The sequence below is a fragment of the Aquarana catesbeiana genome, linkage group LG11, assembly GCF_042186555.1.
Source record: "Aquarana catesbeiana isolate 2022-GZ linkage group LG11, ASM4218655v1, whole genome shotgun sequence".
In the NCBI taxonomy this organism is placed as follows: Eukaryota; Metazoa; Chordata; class Amphibia; order Anura; family Ranidae; genus Aquarana; species Aquarana catesbeiana.
Window position 1 is genome coordinate 111,382,944 of NC_133334.1, and position 23,212 is coordinate 111,406,155.

The 23,212-nt window shown below is 43.0% G+C and overlaps 1 protein-coding gene across 2 annotated transcripts in view; it reads left to right on the forward strand.

Annotated features, from left to right (window-relative positions):
• The window catches only part of CDC42BPG (CDC42 binding protein kinase gamma), a 268,963-nt gene that overhangs the window by 137,854 nt on the left and 107,897 nt on the right, over positions 1–23,212 (forward strand). For both annotated transcript variants that reach the window (XM_073604887.1, XM_073604888.1), the window contains exons 8-15: positions 659–907; positions 1,438–1,517; positions 15,575–15,660; positions 15,744–15,827; positions 16,151–16,248; positions 18,403–18,645; positions 19,668–19,769; positions 19,895–20,163. In XM_073604887.1, coding sequence (XP_073460988.1) covers positions 659–907; positions 1,438–1,517; positions 15,575–15,660; positions 15,744–15,827; positions 16,151–16,248; positions 18,403–18,645; positions 19,668–19,769; positions 19,895–20,163 — 1,211 coding nt within the window. The remainder of the gene's footprint in view (positions 1–658; positions 908–1,437; positions 1,518–15,574; positions 15,661–15,743; positions 15,828–16,150; positions 16,249–18,402; positions 18,646–19,667; positions 19,770–19,894; positions 20,164–23,212) is intronic.

Genomic DNA, 23,212 nt, shown 5'->3' on the forward strand with positions numbered 1-23,212 from the left:
AACAAAAGTATGTCTGGCATTTTAAGCCACTCTCATTCTAAATTTCTTTCCTTTTTTTTTTTTTTTTTTCCCTCCCTTCGCATTTAGTCTTTCTTGCCTCCCTCTTTTTTTTATTTTATTTTTTTTTCCAATCCCGCTAGTTGTTGAGCAAAAAAAAATTCATCATCCATTGCCTGCTTTAGGCTAGTGCTAAGCTGGTTATTTTATCCTTTTATGAAGAGATTGATACTATTTGCTGGCAGTCACCTAAATAGGCTAGAGCAGGGATATGCAATTAGCGGACCTCCAGCTGTTGCAAAACTACAAGTCCCATCATGCCTCTGGGTGTCATGCTAGTGGCTGTCAGAATTTTACATGGGACTTGTAGTTCTGCAACAGCTGGAGGTCCGCTAATTGCATATCCCTGGGCTAGAGCTACACAGGAGATCTTTACTCGTTCCTTGTACTAAATTCGCTGACTATTTTATCAGTAGGTGTAGCAAATGATTGTTAAACAAATATCTCCCTTGAAGCATACTGTGTCAATAGAAATCTGAAATGGGGTCATATGGGTGTTTTACCAATGCAGCTGTGATTTTTGAATTAACATGATTCCACATTAGATTATTTGTATAGTGCCTTCATTTTGATGCAATCTAACTTTTAATGTCTGGTGCAGGAACATCTGCAGTTTCCATCTGACATTACTGATGTATCTGAGCATGCAAAGGATCTCATTAAGCGACTCATATGCCGGCAAGAGAAGCGCCTTGGAAGAGGAGGTGTCAGTGATTTTAAGAAACACCCATTCTTTAGCGGAGTAGATTGGGATAAATTGCATACTGCTGTTCCACCCTACATCCCTGAGGTTGACAACCCAGCAGACACCTCCAACTTTGATGTGGATGATGATTCTTTAAAAAGTTCGGTTGGTGATGATTTCCTGTTTTATATGTGTAATTTCTATGCTAGCTAAAAAAAAATAAATAAATATGTAAGCTCATGTTAAGTGTGTCAGGTCTATAATGATATTCCAGATGGCATAGAATATATAAAGGACTTTAATGCAGAATAGAAATGCATGCAACTGATTTTTTCCCTAAAATGTAATAAGGGGCAAAAACTTTTTTTTTTTTTTTTTATCCTTCCTGTCAACTTTACAGGCAAAAATAAGGGAAGAGAAATTTCCCTAATGAGCCATACATGGCAGTGTTTTTACCCTAGATTATGCAAAACAGTGGTGGTGGGGTGTGTGTGTGTGGGGGGGGGGGGGGGGGGGGGTGGGGGTGTTTTGGCATTCAACATAGTTTTTACAGCCATGTGACATTTGTGCTAATTTATATTTATCACCGGATTATATAGCTATGCCTTCTCCAGTGCATTTATATATTGCTGCAAATATTGATATATAAATCAACTAACATTTTATAAATTGGATATGATTTTAAATTTTTCCAGGAAACATTACCTCCAAATAACCTTAATGGGTTTTCTGCTCATCTTCTGCCTTTTGTGGGTTTCACATTTACATCCAACTGGTAAGTATATAAGACTGAATATATGGCTAATCACTGAAGGTAATATTATTTTCTAGGAGAAACATGGGTCTGCCGTTGCAATTTCCACATGGTCTTTTTTTCTGCAAATGCCAGTGGCCTGGCTGTGATGGGCAGTGTAAAAAAGATTTCGTTTATGTCACAGGTGTTTTTCTCCCCATAGTCAATGATGATAAAACAGCAGCATGAGGCAGATTTAAAGAATTAAAGTTCACAAAATCTTTCCTCTGCTTCAACAATCTGAGTCTTTTTTTGTCAGTGGGATGGCATAACTCCAGAACATGCGCCGGAGTTCAGTCATTCCAGCACACGAGCACTGTGCCCCAATGTAAACTGAAATGTGCATACACAGCTTTAAAGAGGACTACGGACAGGTAGGTAAGTAAACTGATGGTCAACAAGCACCCTATGCCCACACTTGTAGTTCCACCACTGCGCCTGTAGACTAGAAGTATACCTGTACAATGTAGCTGCCACTTTAAATATGTGATAATGTGAAAAATATTTAAACCTCCAGCAAACATGAGATAAAAATAGTGGCGCTAGAATCCAATATTAAGTGAAACATACATATATATATATATATATATATATTGACAAATATGCATCAATGAATATTCAACACCCAGTGACAAGTGTGAAAATAAGAAAGTGATTCAGCTCCCCTCAGAAAACGCACTCGCCAACTTCCAATGCCTTACACTCTTGTGCTTGGCTTAAACGCTTTCAACCACACTCAAAGGGGTTAAGTGAGCACCAGTATCCAACCGTGAACATCAATCAGGATCTCTCCACATGTAAATAACAAAGTGCTCCATATAGTGTGATAACGTAAAACCAGTTTAATTAAAAGACTCAAAAATCCTTCAATCATTGCACTAATATCAAATGAATTCATTATAAGCAAAAGTAAAATCACAGCAGCTCTTCAAACAGGTAATAGCAGCGGTGTATAGTGGTCACATCGGACCCGAGGTGTGCTGACAAAATATACTCACCCGCAGCTCAGGTTCGGAACAGATCTCCACTACCTAGTTCAGTGTGACGCGCCAAAAGTTACACATGATTGCCGTACAGCCACGCCCCGTACTATTAAATAAAAGTGCTCTGTGCTACATGAAGTACATCAATATGCATATGCTCTATGTAAAACTTCATATATATCTATATTTTTATACACACTATCATGTATCTGAACATAATTCTTTAGGATGCAAAGAAACTCCATTCATATACCATCTATTTTATGATACACACATCGGTGTTTGAAAGTGCAAACAATCAGTTCAATTAAAATGTAATTGTACCTATATTGCCCCAAAAAGTAGTTGTATAGTTCCAAAAAATCCTTGGAGCAAAAAAATTATTTTTTTCTTTTATAATACGGTATCTCCCAAAGTAATGATATCCACTTCGTGTATTCAAATGTGAGGGTGCCAGCTCCCCTCAGGGCTTGATCTTTATTTTCCTATAGCTCAAGCACGCCTGTTGCCACGTCTCTCCTCTGTGTTGCTATGACCGATGGTCTGCCAGTGTATGTCCTCTCCAATTTTAAGTCATATATCTCTCCCACATTGTCATATATAGACAGAGAAATCTCCAATATTTTAAAACCATTATTTTATTTAAAAAAAAAACAATGTATCACTCAATTTGATTCAGAACAATCAGCAAGCTCTGTGTATAAAAACTCCATGACTCGGGGATCAAACTTCAACCAACTCCTCCCTATGCGTTAAGTCAAAGCACACATGACTTTATCAGGGATAATGGTCGGGTGAATTCCATTCATCTGTTTATAACACTCGGTGTCTCCACAAATGCAAATCTGCATTGATATAACTATACATCTCCTCGCATATTAATCCCACCTTCTCTATCGGGTATATCCTCGCTACTCTTCCTCTTCAATATCAAACAAGAAGGTCAAACAAATAAAACAATTGTGTAAAGGAAACTTTGCATGCATATATAAAGAACTGCTAACCGGCTTGTGGTAACTGTGCTATTGGAGAGAAGTGATCAGAGAGGACATACATGGACCATCTGCATTACCAACATGGAGGAGAGACGTGCTAACAAGTGTGCTTGATCTATATGGGAATATAGATCAAGTCCCGAGGTGAGCTGCCACCCTCACATTTGAATACTCAAGGTGGAAATCATTACTACAGGAGTTTAATAGGGGAGATAGTATTCTAAAAGCAAAAAAGAAAAATCTCACTTGATTTTTTTTTTATTTTTTTTTTTTTCATGCATTAAGGATTTATTTTTTGGGTCTATATAGTTACACTCACATTTAATTAAACTGATGTTTTCACTTTTCAAACACTGATGTGTTTTCACCAAATACATGGTTTATGAATAGTTTCTTTGTATTTTAAACACTTAAATATCTATGTTTGGATACACAATAATACCTGTGTGTGTAATAAATATGGATTTCGATGCACTTTATGTAGCACAGAGCACTTTTAATAGTAGGATTACGCATTTTGAATTAAACATACTCACGGAAGTAGTTTATTTACTGAAAGATACACACCTATTTACAATTTTTCTCAAGTCGTCTTCCAGGACAGCACCCTGAGAGATGACTGGTCCCACCTGACAGGAGAAACAATCAAAGAGGTTAAAACCCCCGCCTCTCCCTGTGCTCCTCAGTTTTTGATTGTTTTTCCCCACAGCGAAACCTTTTTTTTTTTTTTTCCCCCTATAGGACCCAAAGCCTGGGGCTGGTGGTCTCCCTCCTTGGAGCCGGACCACAGCTTTGGAAGCCTCTGGGTCCGGTAGGATATCGGTATCCTTCCTGGGGGGCTTTCCTCATCCATTTTCCTTAGGGGGGGCAGCATTGGGAATAGCCCCCCCTAAGGACTGAAGGACCCTGGGTACAGTGGTGTACCCAGAACTTCAGGGGCCGTTTTCCTGTCTCCCCTCCTTACCTGTGCAGGTGCCATTCAGAAAAGTTCTGGTTATCCTTCGGTCTGTGCAGCATGTTGTCCCCCCTCTCCTCGTGGCTTGCTTGGGCTGTTAGCAGGAGATGGCGCCATTCATTGAAACTGAGGGCGCTCTGCGCCATCTCCTCTGCGTCTGGTGGAGGAATGACATTGTTTCCTTCCCCGGCGCCAGAAGTTAGCTCATTGCATCCTGCGTCATTTCCAGTTCCGGTCTCCAGCAAAAGGAGAATGTTGTCGTCATACAGATAAAAGGATTAAAGCCAGGAGGAGCAGGCGCCCACTTCTCCTGTGCAGTTATCTGTTATACTGACAGCGGCAGCAATGGAGCGTGAGGAGAGGCCCACAGGGTCCACGGCCATGGAAGAGACCACAGGGGGTGAGTCAGACCGGCTGCCAGAGGTTTTGATGGGGGAGGGTACCCCGACTATTTCCTCTGTGTGACACAGTGCCGTTTTTTAACCTTGTGCCTCTGTATGCTTTGTTTCAGGGGAGGACGCCACTGCCCATGGGGTTGCCAGCCATACTGTTAAGTCCTCTGCCCGCGCTAAAAGATGCAGGAATTGCAATGAGAAATTACCCCTGGACCAATCAAAACCCTTTTGCTTTAAATGTATTCAGAAGCGAATAGGAAAGGAAGCATCTCAAGTTATGAGATAATTTCTTAGTCCAAACTGAGATGCTGTCTACGCTTAAGGCTTTTCAGACCTCCCTCAAATCTAGGGAACCAGAACCGCATACTGGTAAAGAGGGTTCCTCCTCCCAGGAGGGCTTTGCCTCTTCCAGAAGCTTTAAGAGGCGGCCTGAACCTCTGAGATCTCTCCTTTCTCAGGATTCTGAGGAAGAAGAAGAATCTGAAGCCCCTGATCAGGGATTTTCTGATGAGGGTCTAGTAGATAGGAGGAGGGAGAGGACTCCAAGACCGGCAGACATATCTTTTCAGCCGATGACATGGAGGGCCTTCTTAGGGCAATTTATGTGTCTGAAGCGATACAGAAGCCTGCGGCTCAAGTATCTGCTCAAGACAGAATGTATAGAGGCTTAGTCAAGCCCCAGTCTATAGCCCTTCCAGTTCACCAAGCCCTTAAAGATATTATCCTGAGGGAATGGAAGAAACCTGAAAGGAAGCTATCAAAGTACAAGACTTGGAAACATGGGTGCCCCTTTAAAGGTTAGACGCTTCCTTGGTGCAGGTATCCAAGCAGTCCAATCTTTCCTTTGAAAATGCTGGCAACATCAAAGATCAGATGGATCGGCGAGCTGGGACAATTTTGCGCAGAGCTTGGGAAGCTAATGCTGCGGCTATGAGCCCTGCATTGGCTTCAGCCTGTGTAGCGAGAAATGCAGATATGTGGATCTCCAAATTAATGGATCAGGTATCCTGGACCTCCAAGTCTAAGGAGGTCCTGGTTTCTTTAGAAGTGATGGGTAGTGCGGTTGCCTACTTAGAAGATGCAGCGGTTGAGACAGTGCGTACAACCGCCAAATCCGGTGCTCTGTTGAATTCAGCAAGGAGAGCCCTGTGGGTCAAGACTTGGGACGAGGATAATTAGTCTAAAACCCGTTTTGTGTGGTCTCCCATTAGAGGGTTCCCTCCTTTTCGGTACTAGTTTAGATCGGGCGCTTGCTAGGTCTACCGAAAAAGGTAAAAAATTTCCCACTAAGCCTAAAAGGGACAAAAGGAAATTTTTTCGAGTCCCCCAGTCGAAGAACTGTTTCTCAGTTAAGAAGGGCTCCGTTAACAGACATTGGGGGGTTGGAAGAGACGAGCAGAAGGGAAGTATTCTCTTTTCCAACCAAAAGTCAGCAGACAAAGTCTCTAAGTGACATAAGCGTAGGGGAAGGCTTTCCCACTTTCTCTCAGTGGGAAGGGATTATGCAGAGCCCCCATATTCTCCAGATTATAAGAGAGGGCTACAGGCTGGAGTTTCTCTCATCTCCTCCCCCAATGTTTTTTAACCCACTTGCCCAGGGACCCCCTCAAGGCAGCAGGTATTCTGCAGAATGTCAGAGAACTAGCAGAAGGGGGTGTCATAGTGCCAGTCCCAGAGGGACAATGGGGTCACATCTTTGTTGTTCCAAAGCCCTCAGGGAAGTATCGCCTCATTATAAATTTGAGGAGTTTGAATGTTTTCCTGCGGTACAAGAAGTTTAAGGTAACAATAGATTTGAAGGATGCCTATCTCCACATCCCGATCTTTCCAGAACATCAGATTTTACTGAGGTTCGCAATTGTCTCACCGCAGGGAATTCAGCACTGGCAGTTTGCAGCTCTTCCTTTCAGACTGGCATCCAGTCCAAGGGTGTTTATGAAGGTTGTGGCAGAGGTGGTTGCCTTCCTGCATCTTCAGGGGGTAGCGTTGGTCCCTATCTAGACGACATTCTGATTTACAACCAGAGTCGAGATCAGCTGCTCTCCATCCTAGCCAGTAGTGAGTACCTTGGAATCTCTGGGGTGGATCATCAGCAAGGAGAAATCCTCGGTGCCTTGCCAGACAAAGGTCTATCTGGGATTCCTGGTGGATTCCTCAGAACAGAGGCTGGTCCTACCTAGCCACTTCAAGGATTTACCCCCTTCCTGACCAGAGCACTTTTTACAATTTGGCACTGCGTCACTTTAACTGCTAATTGCGCGGTCATGCAATGCTGTTCCCAAACAAAATTTGCGTCCTTTTCTTCCCACAAATAGAGCTTTCTTTTGATGGTATTTGATCACCTCTGCCGTTTTTATTTTTTGCGCTATACACGGAAAAAGACCGAAAATTTGGAAAAAAATGATATTTTCTACTTTTTGTTATAAAAAAAATCCAATGAACTCAATTTTAGTCATACATTTAGGCCAAAATGCATTCGGCCACATGTCTTTGGTAAAAAAAAGTCTAAGTGTATATTTATTGGTTTGCGCAAAAGTTATAGCGCCTACAAACTAGGGTACATTTTCATTGTACATTGAACATTGTTCATTGTTCATGTCATTTCTTGAGGTGCTAAAATGGCAGGGCAGTACAAAACCCCCACAAATAACCCCATTTTGGAAAGTAGACACCCCAAGGAAATTGCTGAGAGGCATGTTGAGCCCATTGAATATTCATTTTTTTTGTCCCAAGTGATTGAATGACAAAAAAAAAAAAATTACAAAAAGTTGTCACTAAATGATATATTGCTCACACAGGCCATGGGCATATGTGGAATTGCACCCCAAAATACATTTAGCTGCTTCTCCTGAGTATGGGGATACCATGTGTGGGACTTTTTAGGAGCCTAGCTGCATACGGGGCCCCGAAAACCAATCACCGCCTTCAGGATTTCTAAGGGTGTAAATTTTTTATTTCAAATTTTTGCAGAGGCCATGGAATGCCCAGGTGGCACAACCCCCCCCCCCAAATGACCCCATTTTGGAAAGTAGACACCCCAAGCTATTTGCTGAGAGGCATGGTGAGTATTTTGAAGCTCTCCTTTGTTTTTGAAAATGAAGAAAGACCAGAAATTTTTTTTTTTTTCAATTTTCAAAACTTTGTGACAAAAAGTGAGGTCTGCAAAATACTCACTATACCTCTCAGCAAATAGCTTGGGGTGTCTACTTTCCAAAATGGGGTCATTTGGGGGGGGGGGGGGTTTGCCACCTGGGCATTCCATGGCCTCCGAAACTGTGATAGGCAGTGAAGAGTGAAATCAAAAATTTACGCCCTTAGAAAGCCTGAAGGCGGTGCTTGGTTTTCCGGGTCCCGTGCGCAGCTAGGCTCCCAAAAAGTCCCACACATGTGGTATCCCCATACTCAGGAGAAGCAACAGAATGTATTTTGGGGTGTAATTTCACATATTCCCATGGCATGTTTGAGCAATATATCATTTAGTGACAACTTTGTGCAAAAAAAAAAAAAAAATTTGTCTCTTTCCCGCAACTTGTGTCACAATATAAAATATTCCATGGACTCGACATGCCTCTCAGCAAAATAGCTTGGGGTGTCTACTTTCCAAAATGGGGTCATTTTGGGGGGGTTTGAACTGTCCTGGCATTTTATGCACAACATTTAGAAGCTTATGTCACACATCACCCACTCTTCTAACCACTTGAAGACAAAGCCCTTTCTGACACTTTTTGATTACATGAAAACATTTTTTTTTTTTTGCAAGAAAGTTACTTTGAACCCCCAAACATTATATATATTTTTAAAGCAAATGCCCTACAGATTAAAATGGTAGGGGCTTCATTTTTTTTTTTCACACAGTATTTGCGCAGCGATTTTTCAAACGCATTTTTTGGGGAAAAAACACACTTTTTAAAATTTTAATGTACTAAAACACACTATATTGCCCAAATGTTTGATGAAATAAAAAAGATGATCTTAGGCCAAGTACATGGATACCAAACATGACATGCTTTAAAATTGCGCACAAACGTGCAGTGGCAACAAAATTAATACATTTTTAAAAGCCTTTAAAAGCCTTTACAGGTTACCACTTTAGATTTACAGAGGTCGTCCACTGCTAAAATTACTGCCCTCGATCTGACCTTCGCGGTGATACCTCACATGCATGGTGCAATTGCTGTTTACATTTGACGCCAGACCGACGCTTGCGTTCGCCTTAGCGCAAGAGCAGGGGGACAGGGGTGCTTTTTCCTTATTATTTTTTTGCTTTTTTTATCTTATTTTTAAACTGTTCCTTTCTTTTTTTTTTTTAAATCATTTTTGTTATCTCAGGGAATGTAAATATCCCCTTTGATAGCAATAGGTAGTGACAGGTACTCTTTTTTTTTTTTGAAAAAATTTTGGTCTATTAGACCCTAGATTTCTCCTCTGCCCTCAAAGCATCTGACCACACCAAGATCGGTGTGATAAAATGCTTCCCCAATTTCCCAATGGCGCTGTTTTACATCCGGCGAAATCCTAAGTCATAAAATGCTCGTAGCTTCCGGTTTCTTTGGCCATAGAAATGTTTGGAGCCACTCTGGTCTCTGATCAGCTCTATGGTCAGCTGGCTGAATCACCGGCTGCATTCTCAGGTTCCTTGTTGAGACAGGAGAGCCAGAGAAAAACACGGAAGATGGTGGGGGGGCATTCCCTCCCACTGCTTGTAAAAGCAGTCTAGAGGCTAATTAGCTGCTAGGATTGCTTTTACATGAAAGCCGACCGCTGGCTGAAAAGAATGATACCTAAACCTGCAGGCATCATTCTGGTATAACCACTCAGTCGTGAATGGCGTACCTGAAGACAAAAAAATGGTTAACAATAAAGCACAGTAAACGGTAAAGTATAAAAAAATTGCATACCTGAAAAGCAAACATGATAAAACATAATAGCAATAAAACATTTCAGAATAGAATACAGTAAAAAAGAGCAGAACAATAGAGAGAATAGAGCGAGAGAGAACAATAAAACGGCAACTATTTTTTTTATTTTATATTTTTGTTTGATTTTTTTTTTTACACTTTTTTTTTTTTTTTTTTTTTGTAACTGTAACCAGTTCCAGGTTCGGGTCTCTCAAAATGCGATGGCATCTTGGGAGACCCTGTGAAAGTGTGCCTAGTCTGTGCAATGCTGTACCCTACGCTAATACTCAACTAGTGTATGGTAGTGTTCAAAACATTCACCAATGCAAAGACCAGGATTGTCAGGACAGGAGGGACAATAATAGCGGGTGTCACGCCTATATCCGCACTTGCTGCAGACACAACATCTTTTTTGGGGGGGTTCGTTGGGTAAGGGTACTCGGGAGGACATAAAGAAAATGCCTCTCATGCAGCTGACTGCATTTTCGTTGGGGATGTGAATGGGGGAAGTACGGGTGCTGCAGAAGCGGTGGGTTCCCAATTAGGATTGGCGAATGCAGCAGGAAGGGCATTATGGGCACGACGGGCCTGTGTTTGTCTTTTTGGTGGCAGCGGGACACTACTTGTGCTTGCCACCTCACCAGCTTGAACTGCACTTATGGGACTCGCCACGTCACCAAGTGTTACTGCAGTGCTGGTTTGACTATGACCGGGGTGTACTAAGCCGCTGGAGCTTGCCAGTTCACCAAAGCGCTACCAAAAAAACTGTTAGCGATCGCAGGGCTCAGGCCTGACTTTAGTGTTTTGTAAGTGACAGTGATCGATCGATACTGCACTTGGGTGGGCTGGGCTGGGCCGGGTGGAGGGGCAAAATGCAGGTGCTAGCAGGTATCTGGGCTGAACCCGCTAACATTTTTGGGAACCCTAAACTGCTGGGGACGCCAGTATAGATCGGATCAGATATTGATCCGTTCAGATACTATACCACTAAGGGAGGTGTACGGCGCATGCGTGGGTGTTAGCGGTACTGGCGCTAACCTGGCGCTGCCTGGGGCTGGTGCTTGCCAGTTCACCAAAATGCTACCAGAAAAACTGTTAGCGATCGCAGGGATCAGGCCTGACTCTGCGAACGCTGCAATTATGCGTTTAGTGTTTTGTAAGTGACAGTGATCGATCGATACTGCACTTGGGTGGGCTGGGCTGGGCTGGGCCGGGCGGAGAGGCAAAACGCAGGTGCTAGCAGGTATCTGGGCTGATCTTGCTAACACTGCGTTTTTGGGAACCCTAAACTGCTGGGGACGCTAATATAGATCTGATCGGATCAGATATTGATCCGATCAGATACTATACCACTAAGGGAGGCTTATGCTGCGTGCGTGGGTGTTAGCGGTACTGGCGCTAATCTGACGCTGCCTGGGGCGACGCATATCACCGCCGGGTGATCAGGGGGCTAAACCTTTATTCTGTAATAAACGGCGGGTGCCCTGACACTATAAAAAATTAACTAACAAGTGTCACCCGTAACGGTTATACGGTGAACAGTGGTGAAAGGGTTAACTAGGGGGCAATCAAGGGGTTAAAACATTAGGTAGTATATGGGGGTCCCTGTCGCTATAAAACGCTGACGGCGAACCTAAATATTTACTTCCCTAACTAGCGTCAGCAGCGACACTAATGCAGCGATCAGAAAAATGATCGCTTGGTGACGGGGGGTGATCAAGGGGTTAAAACTTTTAGGGGGGGTTAGGGGGGTATACTAGACCTAAAGGGGGCTAACACTCACTGCCCTAACACACTAACTGTCACAAACTAACACCATGCAGTAATCAGAAAAAAACAAAAAAAACTGCTTGGTGTCAGTGTGACCGGGGGGGGGGGGTGATTGGGGGGTGATCGGGGGTGTAAAGTATGCCTGGCATGTTCTACTGTGTGTGTTGTGTTGTGCAGCTCACAATCCAGTCTTCTCTCCTCGGCGCCGGAACGGAAACTGCCGAGCTGAGGAGAGATGACATCACATCCTCTACCTCTGCGTACTACACAGAGGCAGGGGACGATTCTCATTGGCTGGAAGCGATCGCGAGGGGGGGGCCACGAATGGATGGCCTCCCCCTCATCTCTGATTGGTGCCAGACCAAAGCCGACTGCTTCGGTCACCGGGGGGGGGGGGGGGGTCCGATTTGGACCCTCCGCCCGCCGGAAGGCAGTCACGTACCAGGTATGTGATTTTGCCTGCCCGTGCCATTCTGCCGACGTATATCGTCGTTGGGCAGTCGGCAAGTGGCTAGAGATGTGAAGGCCCGGAAAAAAAATGGAAACATTCGGAAAAAAAACATTATTTTTCTGTTTTTTTTTTTTTTTTTTTTTTTTTAGTTTTTTTTTTCCTGAAGGCTTTTTTGTTTTTTTCTGAAAAATTGAAAAAAGAAAAAAAAAAATTGTGGACTATTTTAACATGATGAATAAAATATTTGAAGACAGGGTGTTCACCTTAAGTTCCTAATTGTGATGACGGACAAAAAAGAGTAGCTGCAGAATCAGAGACGGATACTGACAATTTCAGCTCAGAAAATGATTCTGATTAAATGTCCATTGAAACTTAGTCCCTCTCTTTTCTTAACACTTCCCCCATCTTCAATTCTTTTTATGAGAATGGGGTTTTTATTTAATACTGTGGAGAGGAAATATGAAAAATTGTTACTTTTGGTTTTGAAAATTGTTTTGTGGAGGCTTTTTGGCTGTTCCACATAAACTAGTAAGCAGTTCAGAAGATTGTTGCTCCCTTTGTTACAAATAAATATTATAAAAAAAGTAAATTCTGTTTGTGATGATTGTTTGGCTACACTATATTTTTAATATGCTGTGATAATTTTATGCCAAGTCAAATTGTCCATAGTCCTATTTTATGTTCCTAAAGTAACAGAATGACTTTCAATCTTAAAAAGACAAAAAAGTGCTAATGTAGCATTTTTTTTTTTTTTAATTTTTCCAAAAATTTCATTCCCCCCAACCCCCCCCCCCAAAAAAAACGTTTTTTTTTTCCAAGCTTCAAAATTTCTGGAAATTTGACATCTCTAGTCCTACCTCAGGACAAGGTAGAGGGCCTCATTGCAGCAGTTACTTTCCTGTTAGAGGCAGAAAGGGTCTCTTACAGAGGGATCATGAGGGTTCTGGGTTTAATGACATCTTGTATCCCAGCAGTACCGTGGGCTCAGCTCCATTCCAGGATTCTCCAGCACTTCTTCCTATCCTCCTGGGACGGGGAGAGAGGAACGCTGGACAACAAAATTCCTAATTCCAGTGGTAGTAGGGGAATCCCTACAGTGGTGGCTTCATGCTCCAAAATTGCAGGGGGGTCTCCTTTGGGGCAAACGTCCGCCCCTCAGGATAACGACAGATACGAGTTCCTGGGGGTGGGGGGGCCCACCTAGAGGAACTGCGAGCCCAGGGTTCTTGGGGCCGGGGTCAGAGAAGCGCCTCCTCCAATTTTAGGGAGCTCTTGGCCGTCTGGGAGGCCTTAAAGGCTTTTGAGGGAAGGATCAGGGGCCGAGAGGTCCAGATTCTTTCAGACAGTGCTACAGCAGTGGCATTCCTGAATCATCAGGGAGGCACCAGATCTCGCTCTCCTCTCACTCTGGCACTAGAGATCCTTGGCTGGGCAGAGCAACGGATCCTATTTCAGCAGTGCATATAAAGGGAACGTTCAACATTGAGGCGGACTATCTCAGTTGACAGCCGATTCTCCAGGGAGAATGGGAGTTGAATCCCGAAGTATTCCCCCTGGTGTGCCGGCTTTTCGGCAAACCAGAGATCGACCTCTTTGCTCGCAGGAAGAACGGAAGGGTAAAGAGATTTTTCTCTCTCCCACGAATGGGATTTGGAGGGGGGTTGATGCCTTGGCCCAAGTTTGGAACTTCCACTTGGCCTATGCCTTTCCCCCCTTGTGTCTAATCCCGAGAGTACTGCAGAAGTTGTATCACTCAGAGGGCAGTCTGATCCTAATCGCCCCATGGTGGCCCAAGAGGGCCTGGTTTCCAACCCTGGGGAGTTGGTCGATAGCCCCGCCTCAGCATCTTCCTGTTCGGCAGGACCTTCTCCTTCAGGGTCCAGTCTGCCACCCAGATCCCAGCTTCGTCAAGCTGACGGCCTGGCTCTTGAAAGTAAGAACCTGCGGGAGAAGGGCCTTTCTGAGAGTAGTTGATACTCTCCTGCTAAGTAGGAAGTCAGTTACCAGGCGTATTTATGCAAAGGCCTGGGGTGTTTTCTCACACTGGTGTCAGGTGAGAGGGACTTCTCAACAAAAGATCCCTGCCATCCTGGAATTTCTCCAGGATGGCGCTGATCAGGGACTGGCAACCAAGATGCTTTGGGTACAGGTTGCAGCCTTGTCCTGCTTTTTTGGACAGATTGGCTCTAGACCCCCTGATCAAAAGGTTCTTGTTGGTCAGAGACATGCTGTCACCAGTACAGATGTGTAGATTTCCGCCATGGGACCTTACTTTTTGTTTCAGAGGGACTAACCAGGGCTTCATTTGAACCGTTAGATCAGATTCCCCTAAAGTTCCTCACTTTTAGGTTACTGGCGATTACATCAGCCAGGAGGATAAGCGACATTCAGGCTTTTTCAATTAAAGAACCATTTTTTCATTTACTTGATGACAGGGTTGTACTTAGGCAGGATCCCCTGTACGTCCCGACAGTAGCCTCGAAGTGTCATAGAACTCAAGAGATTGTGCTTCCTTCTTTTTGCAATAATGCTCAGAACGAAAAGGAAATTTCTTTTCATTGTCTAGATGTCAGACGCTGTCTGTTGATTTATTTAGAGAAAGTTAGAGTTTAGAAGGTCCAGTCATTTATGACTTCATTTTTTTGGCCAGAAGAAGGGCCACCAGGCATCTATTTCTTTAGACTATGAACACTTTGGTACGGCAGTCCCAAGGGACCTTAAGGCACATTCCACCCAGTCTCTGGCGACCTCTTGGGCAGAAAGGGCCGGAGCATCGGTGGAGCAAATATGTAAGGCAGCTACATGGACAAGCCAGAACACCTTCCTGAGAGGTTATTGAGTGGACTTGCTGTCACCTCAGGATCTGGCATTGGTAGGAAGGTCCTACATGCTGTTGTCGCGCCCTAAGGTAGGCCTAAGCTACTTGCTCTTCTCTCAGGCTCAGGGTGCCGTCCTGGAAGACGACTTGAGAAAATGACCAGTTACACTTACTGGGAAGTCTTCCAGGACGGCAGGCCTACTTCCCACCCGCTCTTTTTAGGTTTATTCATAATGTATAGAGTTTTGTGGTGTGTTTTCATTCTCGTGTACTGGTGTGGGTCAATACTTTTCACAACTGAGGAGCACAGGGAGGGGCGGGGGTTTTAACCTCTTTGATTGTGTTTCCTGTCAGGTGGGACCAGTCATCTCTCAGGGTGCAGTCCTGGAAGACTCCCCAGAAACATTGTTACCGGTAAGTGTAACTGGTCATTTTTTTGCAACATTGATTTTTGTTTAGAAGACTCAAGGTTTTGAAGTCAGAACATCAGCATGACAGCCAGGCAACAGGCATTTGCAGAATGAAAATCCATTGATGGCAGACATTGAGACATTGTGTCTTTCCTTTCAGTTTAGGTTCCTTGACTCATGTCCTGTGTTGTACGTACTTTTTGATGTGCTGGGTTGAATTCTGCGCTTCTGCTTTGCAATTGTGGTGGAAGATGTTTGGGTGTGTTATCTTTCAGGACAAGTAATGTTCAACTAATTGCTTAGTTTTTTTTTTTTAGTCCATTTCACTTTGTTATTTAAGTGTCTGTTTAAAATACAAATTTAGCTCCTTGTCAGACACTGGAACACTGATTGAATGTGTCAGTAATGGTGTAAGAACTAAACTGGGGCAAGAAAAAGATCAGTATCAAGGTGAGTACATGTGCATAATGTTACTTCTGAAAAGCCTGTCTGAACCATACTGCATTCTGAACATTCAATGTTTGTTTTTGAAGACCTCTTGCAAAACGCAATCAACAAAGACAATGAGATCCGCAGTTTGAAGACCGAAATAGGAGTTCTGCAAAAGAAATTAGCAGGTGAGTACTGAATTCTACACAGACCAAAGAGCTGAATGTAATTTTTTTTAGAACCATCATGGCAAAGACATGAATGCTTATATACGCCAAGCTTGCATATTGTCTTCTCGCACCATTCTTATTAAGGTAATGGTAGTGAGGCACAGAAAAGTCCCCCTTGACTGTTCTGTTAAGTGGTTGCTTTTATATCCACATTGTAATTTTAAATATGTTTAATCTGTTTTGGAATTTAAAATTTCCACCTCCCCTTTTTTATGATCCTTTGACCATAATACACTGACCAATAAATACTATAATTGTATAAATGCTTCTTTGTTCCATAGAAAAGTCCAAGGAGCAGGACTCTATTTCAGGAGCACATATCCAGTCCCTGGAGAAACAAGTGAAAACACTCAAACAAGAAAAAGATCGCTGTACTAAGGTAGACTTGAAAGTGGAACTTCTGTCAAAATAAAAAAATAAAATCTATAAAGCAGTCTGTCACCAGTATTAACACTACGGTGTTTTTTGTTTTGTTTTTTTGTTTTTGAGTCTCCCAGCTGTGATTTTTTTTTTTTAGATTTTTCATTTGCTTTCCATAGCAGTGCTGTCCCTCTGTGGACAAGGTAGGATAGGAAGGACATGTAGTAGTTTTTAATGCACTGTTTGATCTACAACTGCCATGATGCTGCACATGTGATCAGTTATGACACCAGCCATTGGATGGTTTAACAGTTTGGTTAAGTGCACAACCAATGGGAGTGTTACATTTCCGGCACGTGCTGGAAATTTTACCTTTTTTCTGAAACTGTTGGATGGGTTTACTTCTGCTTTAAAGCCCATCCTCCAAATCACACTTTACACGCAGTTTGTTTTTTCCTCGAAAAAAGTTGCCACATAAATAAAAGCTGACCATTGTAAGCACCCTGGCATTGTTAAATAGTTTGTCTCGACCCCTGAAACTCACATTTGTTAGACAGCTTGGTCTGCATGTAGATCTTAAACATGCCATTGTAAGCATCCCAGCAGTGTTGTATAGTTGTCCACACCTCTGTCACTTTTGCTGAACAACTTGGTCTGCATGTAAATGTGTAGAAAAATTATAAATACCCTTTTTATATCTTTATAAATGCAATCAGTACAGGTTTCAAACCCATACAGTTAGAGTGCAATATTTTTCACTATAGTGTTCATTTACAGTACATCTGCTTTGATATAAATATGTGAGCTTCCTTTGCCATCTCTTGAAAATGCTAGTGTGTCTTTCACAAACAGAAGTTTTCTGAGCACACTTACCAGCTATCCTGGAAGAAAAAACAAAACTGCACTTTTGTGTTTTAAAAGCAGAGGTTTAAGTTGCACACACTTGCAAATGTATGCGGCAGCTGCATTGCCTCGTCTAGGCCTCTCTGTATAGCAGTGCATAAATTCATACTTGACTAGGTGGAAGACTGAGAACCAAGCGATCAAACACCACTGATTGCTCGGTTCTCAGTGCTCTGTGAGCAGAGAGCTGGTGATGGTCAGTCACCGCTGTCACGATTCCCCAGCTTGGATCGGCTCTGCGACATCAGCCGACAGCGGGCTTCAGCTGAAAATGGGTCACAGGAGTGCAGAACGAACTGCACTCCTCTGTTCCACAGGAGAAGTACAGACAAATAAGGTTTGGCTGTACTTCTCCTTTAAAATTCCCTCAAAAATCCCCCTCATCATAAGTACAGCAGCAGTACAAAAGGCAGATTTAAAAATGTTTAATGCTGGCACTGTACAAGCAGATACTTATACGTAATTGTAGGCTTGCTATTTTTCTTTCCCCACCATTATTCCCACAGTGGCCATTTTTACTAAGGGCAGATGAGTTTATCTCTTTACTTCCTGGAGCTTTGAACTCCGGGTCTGCCTCCTGGAAGTCTCCTGGTGACAGGAAGCTCCAGGATGCAGCTGTAAAGGCCATGGTGACATCACCAGTGCCTTTAGAAACCAGAAATTAGAAAAAACGTAATTGTAAGTAAAAGCAAAGAATGTTTAGAGAATATAAGATTTCATATCCGCATGTTTCTGTGATTTTTTTTTTTTGTGAAATGGGAAGAGGTCCGGGGACACATTAGAAGTCCAGTAAGAACACAGTGGCTGCTGAAGGCGTCCATTGTGTCCCTTCATAAATTCCAGTGAGCAAGCTGTACAAAAATGGAAACCCACCCAATTTTATAACTAGCTTTTGAAGTAAGGTGCACTTGGAAGAGCTTTGCACAGCACAAATAAACAATAAAAAAAAACAAAAAAACTGTCTTTCTAACCGTTTGCATTAAAAATGCTATTTGCTTGGCTGTGTCTGGCTTCAGTACTTCTGTCTCTCTCACCTAGGACAAGCATACAGAAAAATATTCATAGAAAAAGTCACAATTTATTTTTTAGGTGTCAGTGTATCGAAGAATATTAAAGTTAAGGATTAGCAGGATAACCAGGTAAATGGTATCTTCAAAATAAGAGGTCATCACAGCAGCCTTTATATGTCTCATGGCAGGTTCTCTTTAAATTCAATTATTTGAGATGAGGCTACTTGCTCTACATATGATCTTGTTCTTTTTCAACTTAGGATCTCTCTGAAATGTTGGAGCAGCTGAAATCTCAAGGAATGGAACTTAGAGCGACTCTAGATAAGCAAAGAAGACTGCAGGAGGAGCTGCGTGCACTGGATGAGAAGTGTGAAGGGCTGAGTTCCCAAAATGGTCGTCTGTCTCGCAGGCTTAATGAAAAGGAAGATGAGACCGAGGCAGCAGTGGAGAAAGTGAGGCTGTTGAGAAAAGACTTGCAGAAAGCTGAAGCCAGTAGAAGAGAGGTGAGTGGTGTGAACCTAAGTGGCTAGGCTTGTCCTTAAAAAAAAAAAAAAATTAAAAAAATTGTGAAGCGATGTATTGGAAGCATATGAACTTGTTTCATGAAAACCATATTAAGACCAAAGTAGAAAATTACATAGGAGTTGGTAGGTCAGCAACGAGTATGGTGAGAATTACATTGGCACGTAACGGAGTTAGAGGAGCGCAGGATGGTGCTTAGGAGCTGCTCAAACTGAGTGAATGGATATGCTTATTAACCTAAGTACCGTATTTATCGGCGTATAACACGCACCGGCGTATAACACGCACCTCAATTTAGGAGGAATTTTAAGGAAAAAAAACTTTTAGGAGGGAAGTTGAAGGGAAAAAAACTTACATTTAAATGCCCATCATTGCAGCCTTCTCAGTGCAGCCATGTCAGTGCAGCCATGTCAGTGCAGCCTTGCCAGTGCAGCCTTGCCAGTGCAGCCTTGCCAGTGCAGCCTTGCCAGTGCAGCCTTGTCAGTGCAGCCTTGCTGAAGCCTCTGAGCTTCAAAATCGCCGACCGCGATTTGAAAATGGCGCCGCTGGCGCCGAAATACACAGAGCCGGTCCTCGGCTCTTCTCGGCGGCTCTCGTTTACTTTCGGTTCCACTCGGACGGTGAGCGGAGCTATCCGAAACTAGCCGAGTATACTCGGCTAGGTTCGGGCGGCGCTCGAGTGAAACCGAAAGCCGCCGAGAAGAGCCGAGGACCAGCACTGGGTATTTTGGTGCCGGCGGCGCCATTTTCAAATCGCGGTCAGCGATTTTTTTTCATTCTGGATCGCAGGGGATCGGCGTATAACACGCACCCGCGATTTTCCCCTGATTTTAAGGGGAAAAAAGTGCGTGTTATACGCCGATAAATACGGTAACTAATCTTGAGTTTTCTTTAACTCTGCCTCAAGCAATGGGCACCACCTTCTCGTTTCAATTATTTGATGACCATATCTTTTGAATTGGCCAGAAGCTTTTGCTTTTTTATTTAATTTTTTTTTTATTAGGCTGAATCATTAGCAGAAGATTTGGCCGTAGAACTGGAGAGGCAGAGAAAGCTGCGAGAGAGGAGTGAAGCTCAGGCTCTAGAGGATCTGGAAAGAGTAAAGGTAAGGAGCATGTGTTCTGATCTGATCTCTTCTGTAACATCCATTTTGTGATAAATGATAAAAGCTATGTACTGCATATCTACATCAACATTTGTTTATAATTCCATTTGCCTGTCTTGGTGTAGACACAGCAGACTGTTGCTTCACCTGTTATCAGTGGCTCAATTCATGTTTCTGAGATGACCCAGCTGAGATTGGAACTTGGAAGGAGGAGCCAACAATTGGAGAGCGACCTCTGCCAGTTGCGGGAGGAGTTTGCACGTCGGGAAGCTGAACATGCCAATGAGACAAAAGTGCTCCGTAGAGAACTGGGGGAGAAGGAAGCAGAACTGATCTCACTAAGACATGAGATGGAGGGAATGCAGGAGTCCATCGGAAAAACCAGACATGACAGGTAGCAGTGTCGCTTCTACCTTTTCTTCACCTTTTCTTATCAATTTGAGCAATTAAAAATGAGAAAAATGTAGAAGTCCTAGGCAATACGAGCAAGAATGGGGGTGGGTATCTGTCAAAACCAGGTACCAGATTTCCCCCCAAAAAACAAATGTGGCGTAGGGGAGGAGTTGGAAGAGGGGAAGTTCCGCTTTAGGCTAATAAAGAGTTCAGTATTGAACATTATTTGGGTGGGTCAGTTTGTGTCTGGCAGTAAAGAAAAGAGGTGGGGGGAGGCCTCCGACAACAAGGTAGGAGTTAAGATGGGAGTGTGATTTAAATTTCAGGGTCTTTAGCTAATAGTCTAGTTGGATATCGTTGGTTATTTCAAAAGCATTGTGCTATTGTGTGTCAACAGACGTTTTGAATAAATGACTCCCAAATGTCACAGAATTGATAAATCTGTGCTTTTTTGTTTTGTAAGGAGGCATCTACCCAGTCCCTACAGAACATGTACAATAGCTTTTTTTTTTTTTTTTTTTTTTTTTTTTTTTTTTTTTTTAAGCAATGAAATGTAAGGGGGGGTTGAGTAAATCCATTTTATGAAGGATGGCTTTCTTTGCCATAAGAGGCATAATAGTGAACAATTGTTTGCAACCTTTGCAGTTTGACTCCAGGGATGTCTATAAATTGGAAAAATGCCCACTCCGGGGTTAAGGGGAGATAGTTGATTGGCTCTAAGGTGGCATATCGTGCTACTGCAGTCCAAAATTGTTTGTACACATTTAAGAAACAGGAGGAAGAGGCCCAAGAGGGAGTGATCAGTGTGGGGATGTGTAGGAATTATGTAAGAATCGGAGCATCATAGTTACATCACAGTCTGGTTGAAAAAAAAGACCATCCAGTTAAACCAATACAGTACATTGCAGATTTGATTGTTTCCTAGGATAGTCATAGGGATTTTTAGAATGTCATCCATCTGTAGCTGGGGGAAGGATTGTGTCCATTTATTGACTCAGTTTCTTCCACAAATCTCTGGATTATATTTCCTTGACAAATAATCTAAACATAAGACTTCTTTCATTCTTATCTGGGTCAGGGCTAGCTCAGAAGTGTGTCTAAGTAGGTTTTTCCAGTCTTTTGGGGAGAGTTTTTTTTAAACCGTCAAGGTTTAAAGCAAGAATTTGCTTTTAGGAAGAGACATTGGTTATTGGAGAAGTTATGGATATACAGCATCTCCATGGCAGCCTTTGAGGGTATTCATTTTTGTTGTTGGTGTTTACTAGGAATTTGATATAGTCATTGATGGTGTTTCAGGGTGGGGAAGTCCTGTGGACCCTGTGAGGTCCGAGTTTTTCCACAAAGTTAGAAAAACGGACGTATGGAGACTTAACATATTACGGGTATGAATATTATGCCACACAAGCCAGTTAGTATACAAGAGAGGATCCACAGTAACCTCTATAGGCAAAAGCTCTTTATGGATATGCAGGGCGTACACCAGGTTGATGAGAGTTAACATGTACTGATCCCAATTCTGTATCAGTATACACTGAAGTTCTGTGAACCCAGTCTCTTACATATCTGGTGAGGGAAGCCAAGTTGTACAGTTAGAGATCTGTAAAACTGAGTTCTCCATTATTGGGAATTGTAAAATGCACAGGCCTATTGTCTGCAACTGCCCCAGGCAGATTCTTGAAACGTCCTATAGCAGTGGCGGCTGGTCCACAAGTCTGCACAATCCACCCCTAGCCTGCACAATCAAACTTGGCCATGCACAGTGTGGTGCGCCAGACTAACAGGTTTCTACCAGATCCATCACCCCCTCACAAGCACGTGATCAGAGACCGAGGCCCCAATTGGCATGTTTCATGTTCACTGCGATACCAGCGAATCAACACTCGCCATCGACTTCCCGTACTGGCCAATCAGGACAGGAGGCAGAAGACAGGGTCAACAAAGAGGCTGTGGTACCAGGGCACCAAGGGAGCTGTGACTGTTGGAGAGCTCCACGCGTAGGGTGAGTGCGGAGTTGTGACACAGCCTGTCAAACGCCTTTCTTTTGTTCTGCATGCTTGCAGGAATATTGCAGAGAGGGTGATCTGTATAGGAGCTGAGCTGGGATTATGGAGCAAACTGTCAGAAAACAATACTCCCGTTATAGGAACTTGTGACAGGCAGGCATGTTTTCTCCAATCACAGGCGGCGGTTAGTGCCAGTCTCTAGGGGAAAGCAGCCTTAGCTGGATAGGCCCGCCCACTCCCCCCCATAATCCTCCAGCACCAGCTGCCACTGTCCTATAGGTTTATGATCAGAGTGTTTAAGATAAATAGGGAGGACCTACATAGTGTAAAATAGTTCAGGGAATGCAACCATTTTTATTAAACAGCCTCTGCTCATATTAGAGATATTGAAATGTAACCAGTAGTAGTAATCATAGTTTTAAGGGAGCACAACAGTTGAGTGGTGATAGGTTTTGCTATGAGGATATTTAGGGAATAGATACTTCCAGGTATGTAATTTTGTCTCTGAATTAAAGATTACAACATGGGGGATTTGGTGCAGTTGGTTGGGTAAAGTGCTTTGGATTTGTGAAAAGTGATGATGTAACCAGAATTAAAACCAGAAGATTTAGTAAGTGATGTGTTGGGAGGAGAAGATTTAGGGCAAGTGATGCATACGAGCAGATCATATGTGAAGGCTTCCATTTTACGTTTTTATGACCTATAATTTCATGCCTTTAAAAGGTGGTTGGTTGTTCTAGAAGTCTGAGAAGTGGACCCAGTACTGTGTTGAAATTAATAGGAGATGGGGAGACAGCCCTACCATGGGTATGGGGGATGAGAGTTTGAATATTAATCAGCTTTATATGGGGGGTTGTGATAGATATATTGTATAAAGGAGAAGAATGTTTATCCAAAAGCTCTGGATGAGAGTATGTGATTTAAGAGGGACCATTTTCTTTTATCAAAAGCCTTTTTGGTATCAAGGCTTAAAACAATCCTAGAGAGGAGGAGAATGCAGTTTTGCTTGGACTATAGCTCCAATGGCAGTTGTATACCCATGGTAGA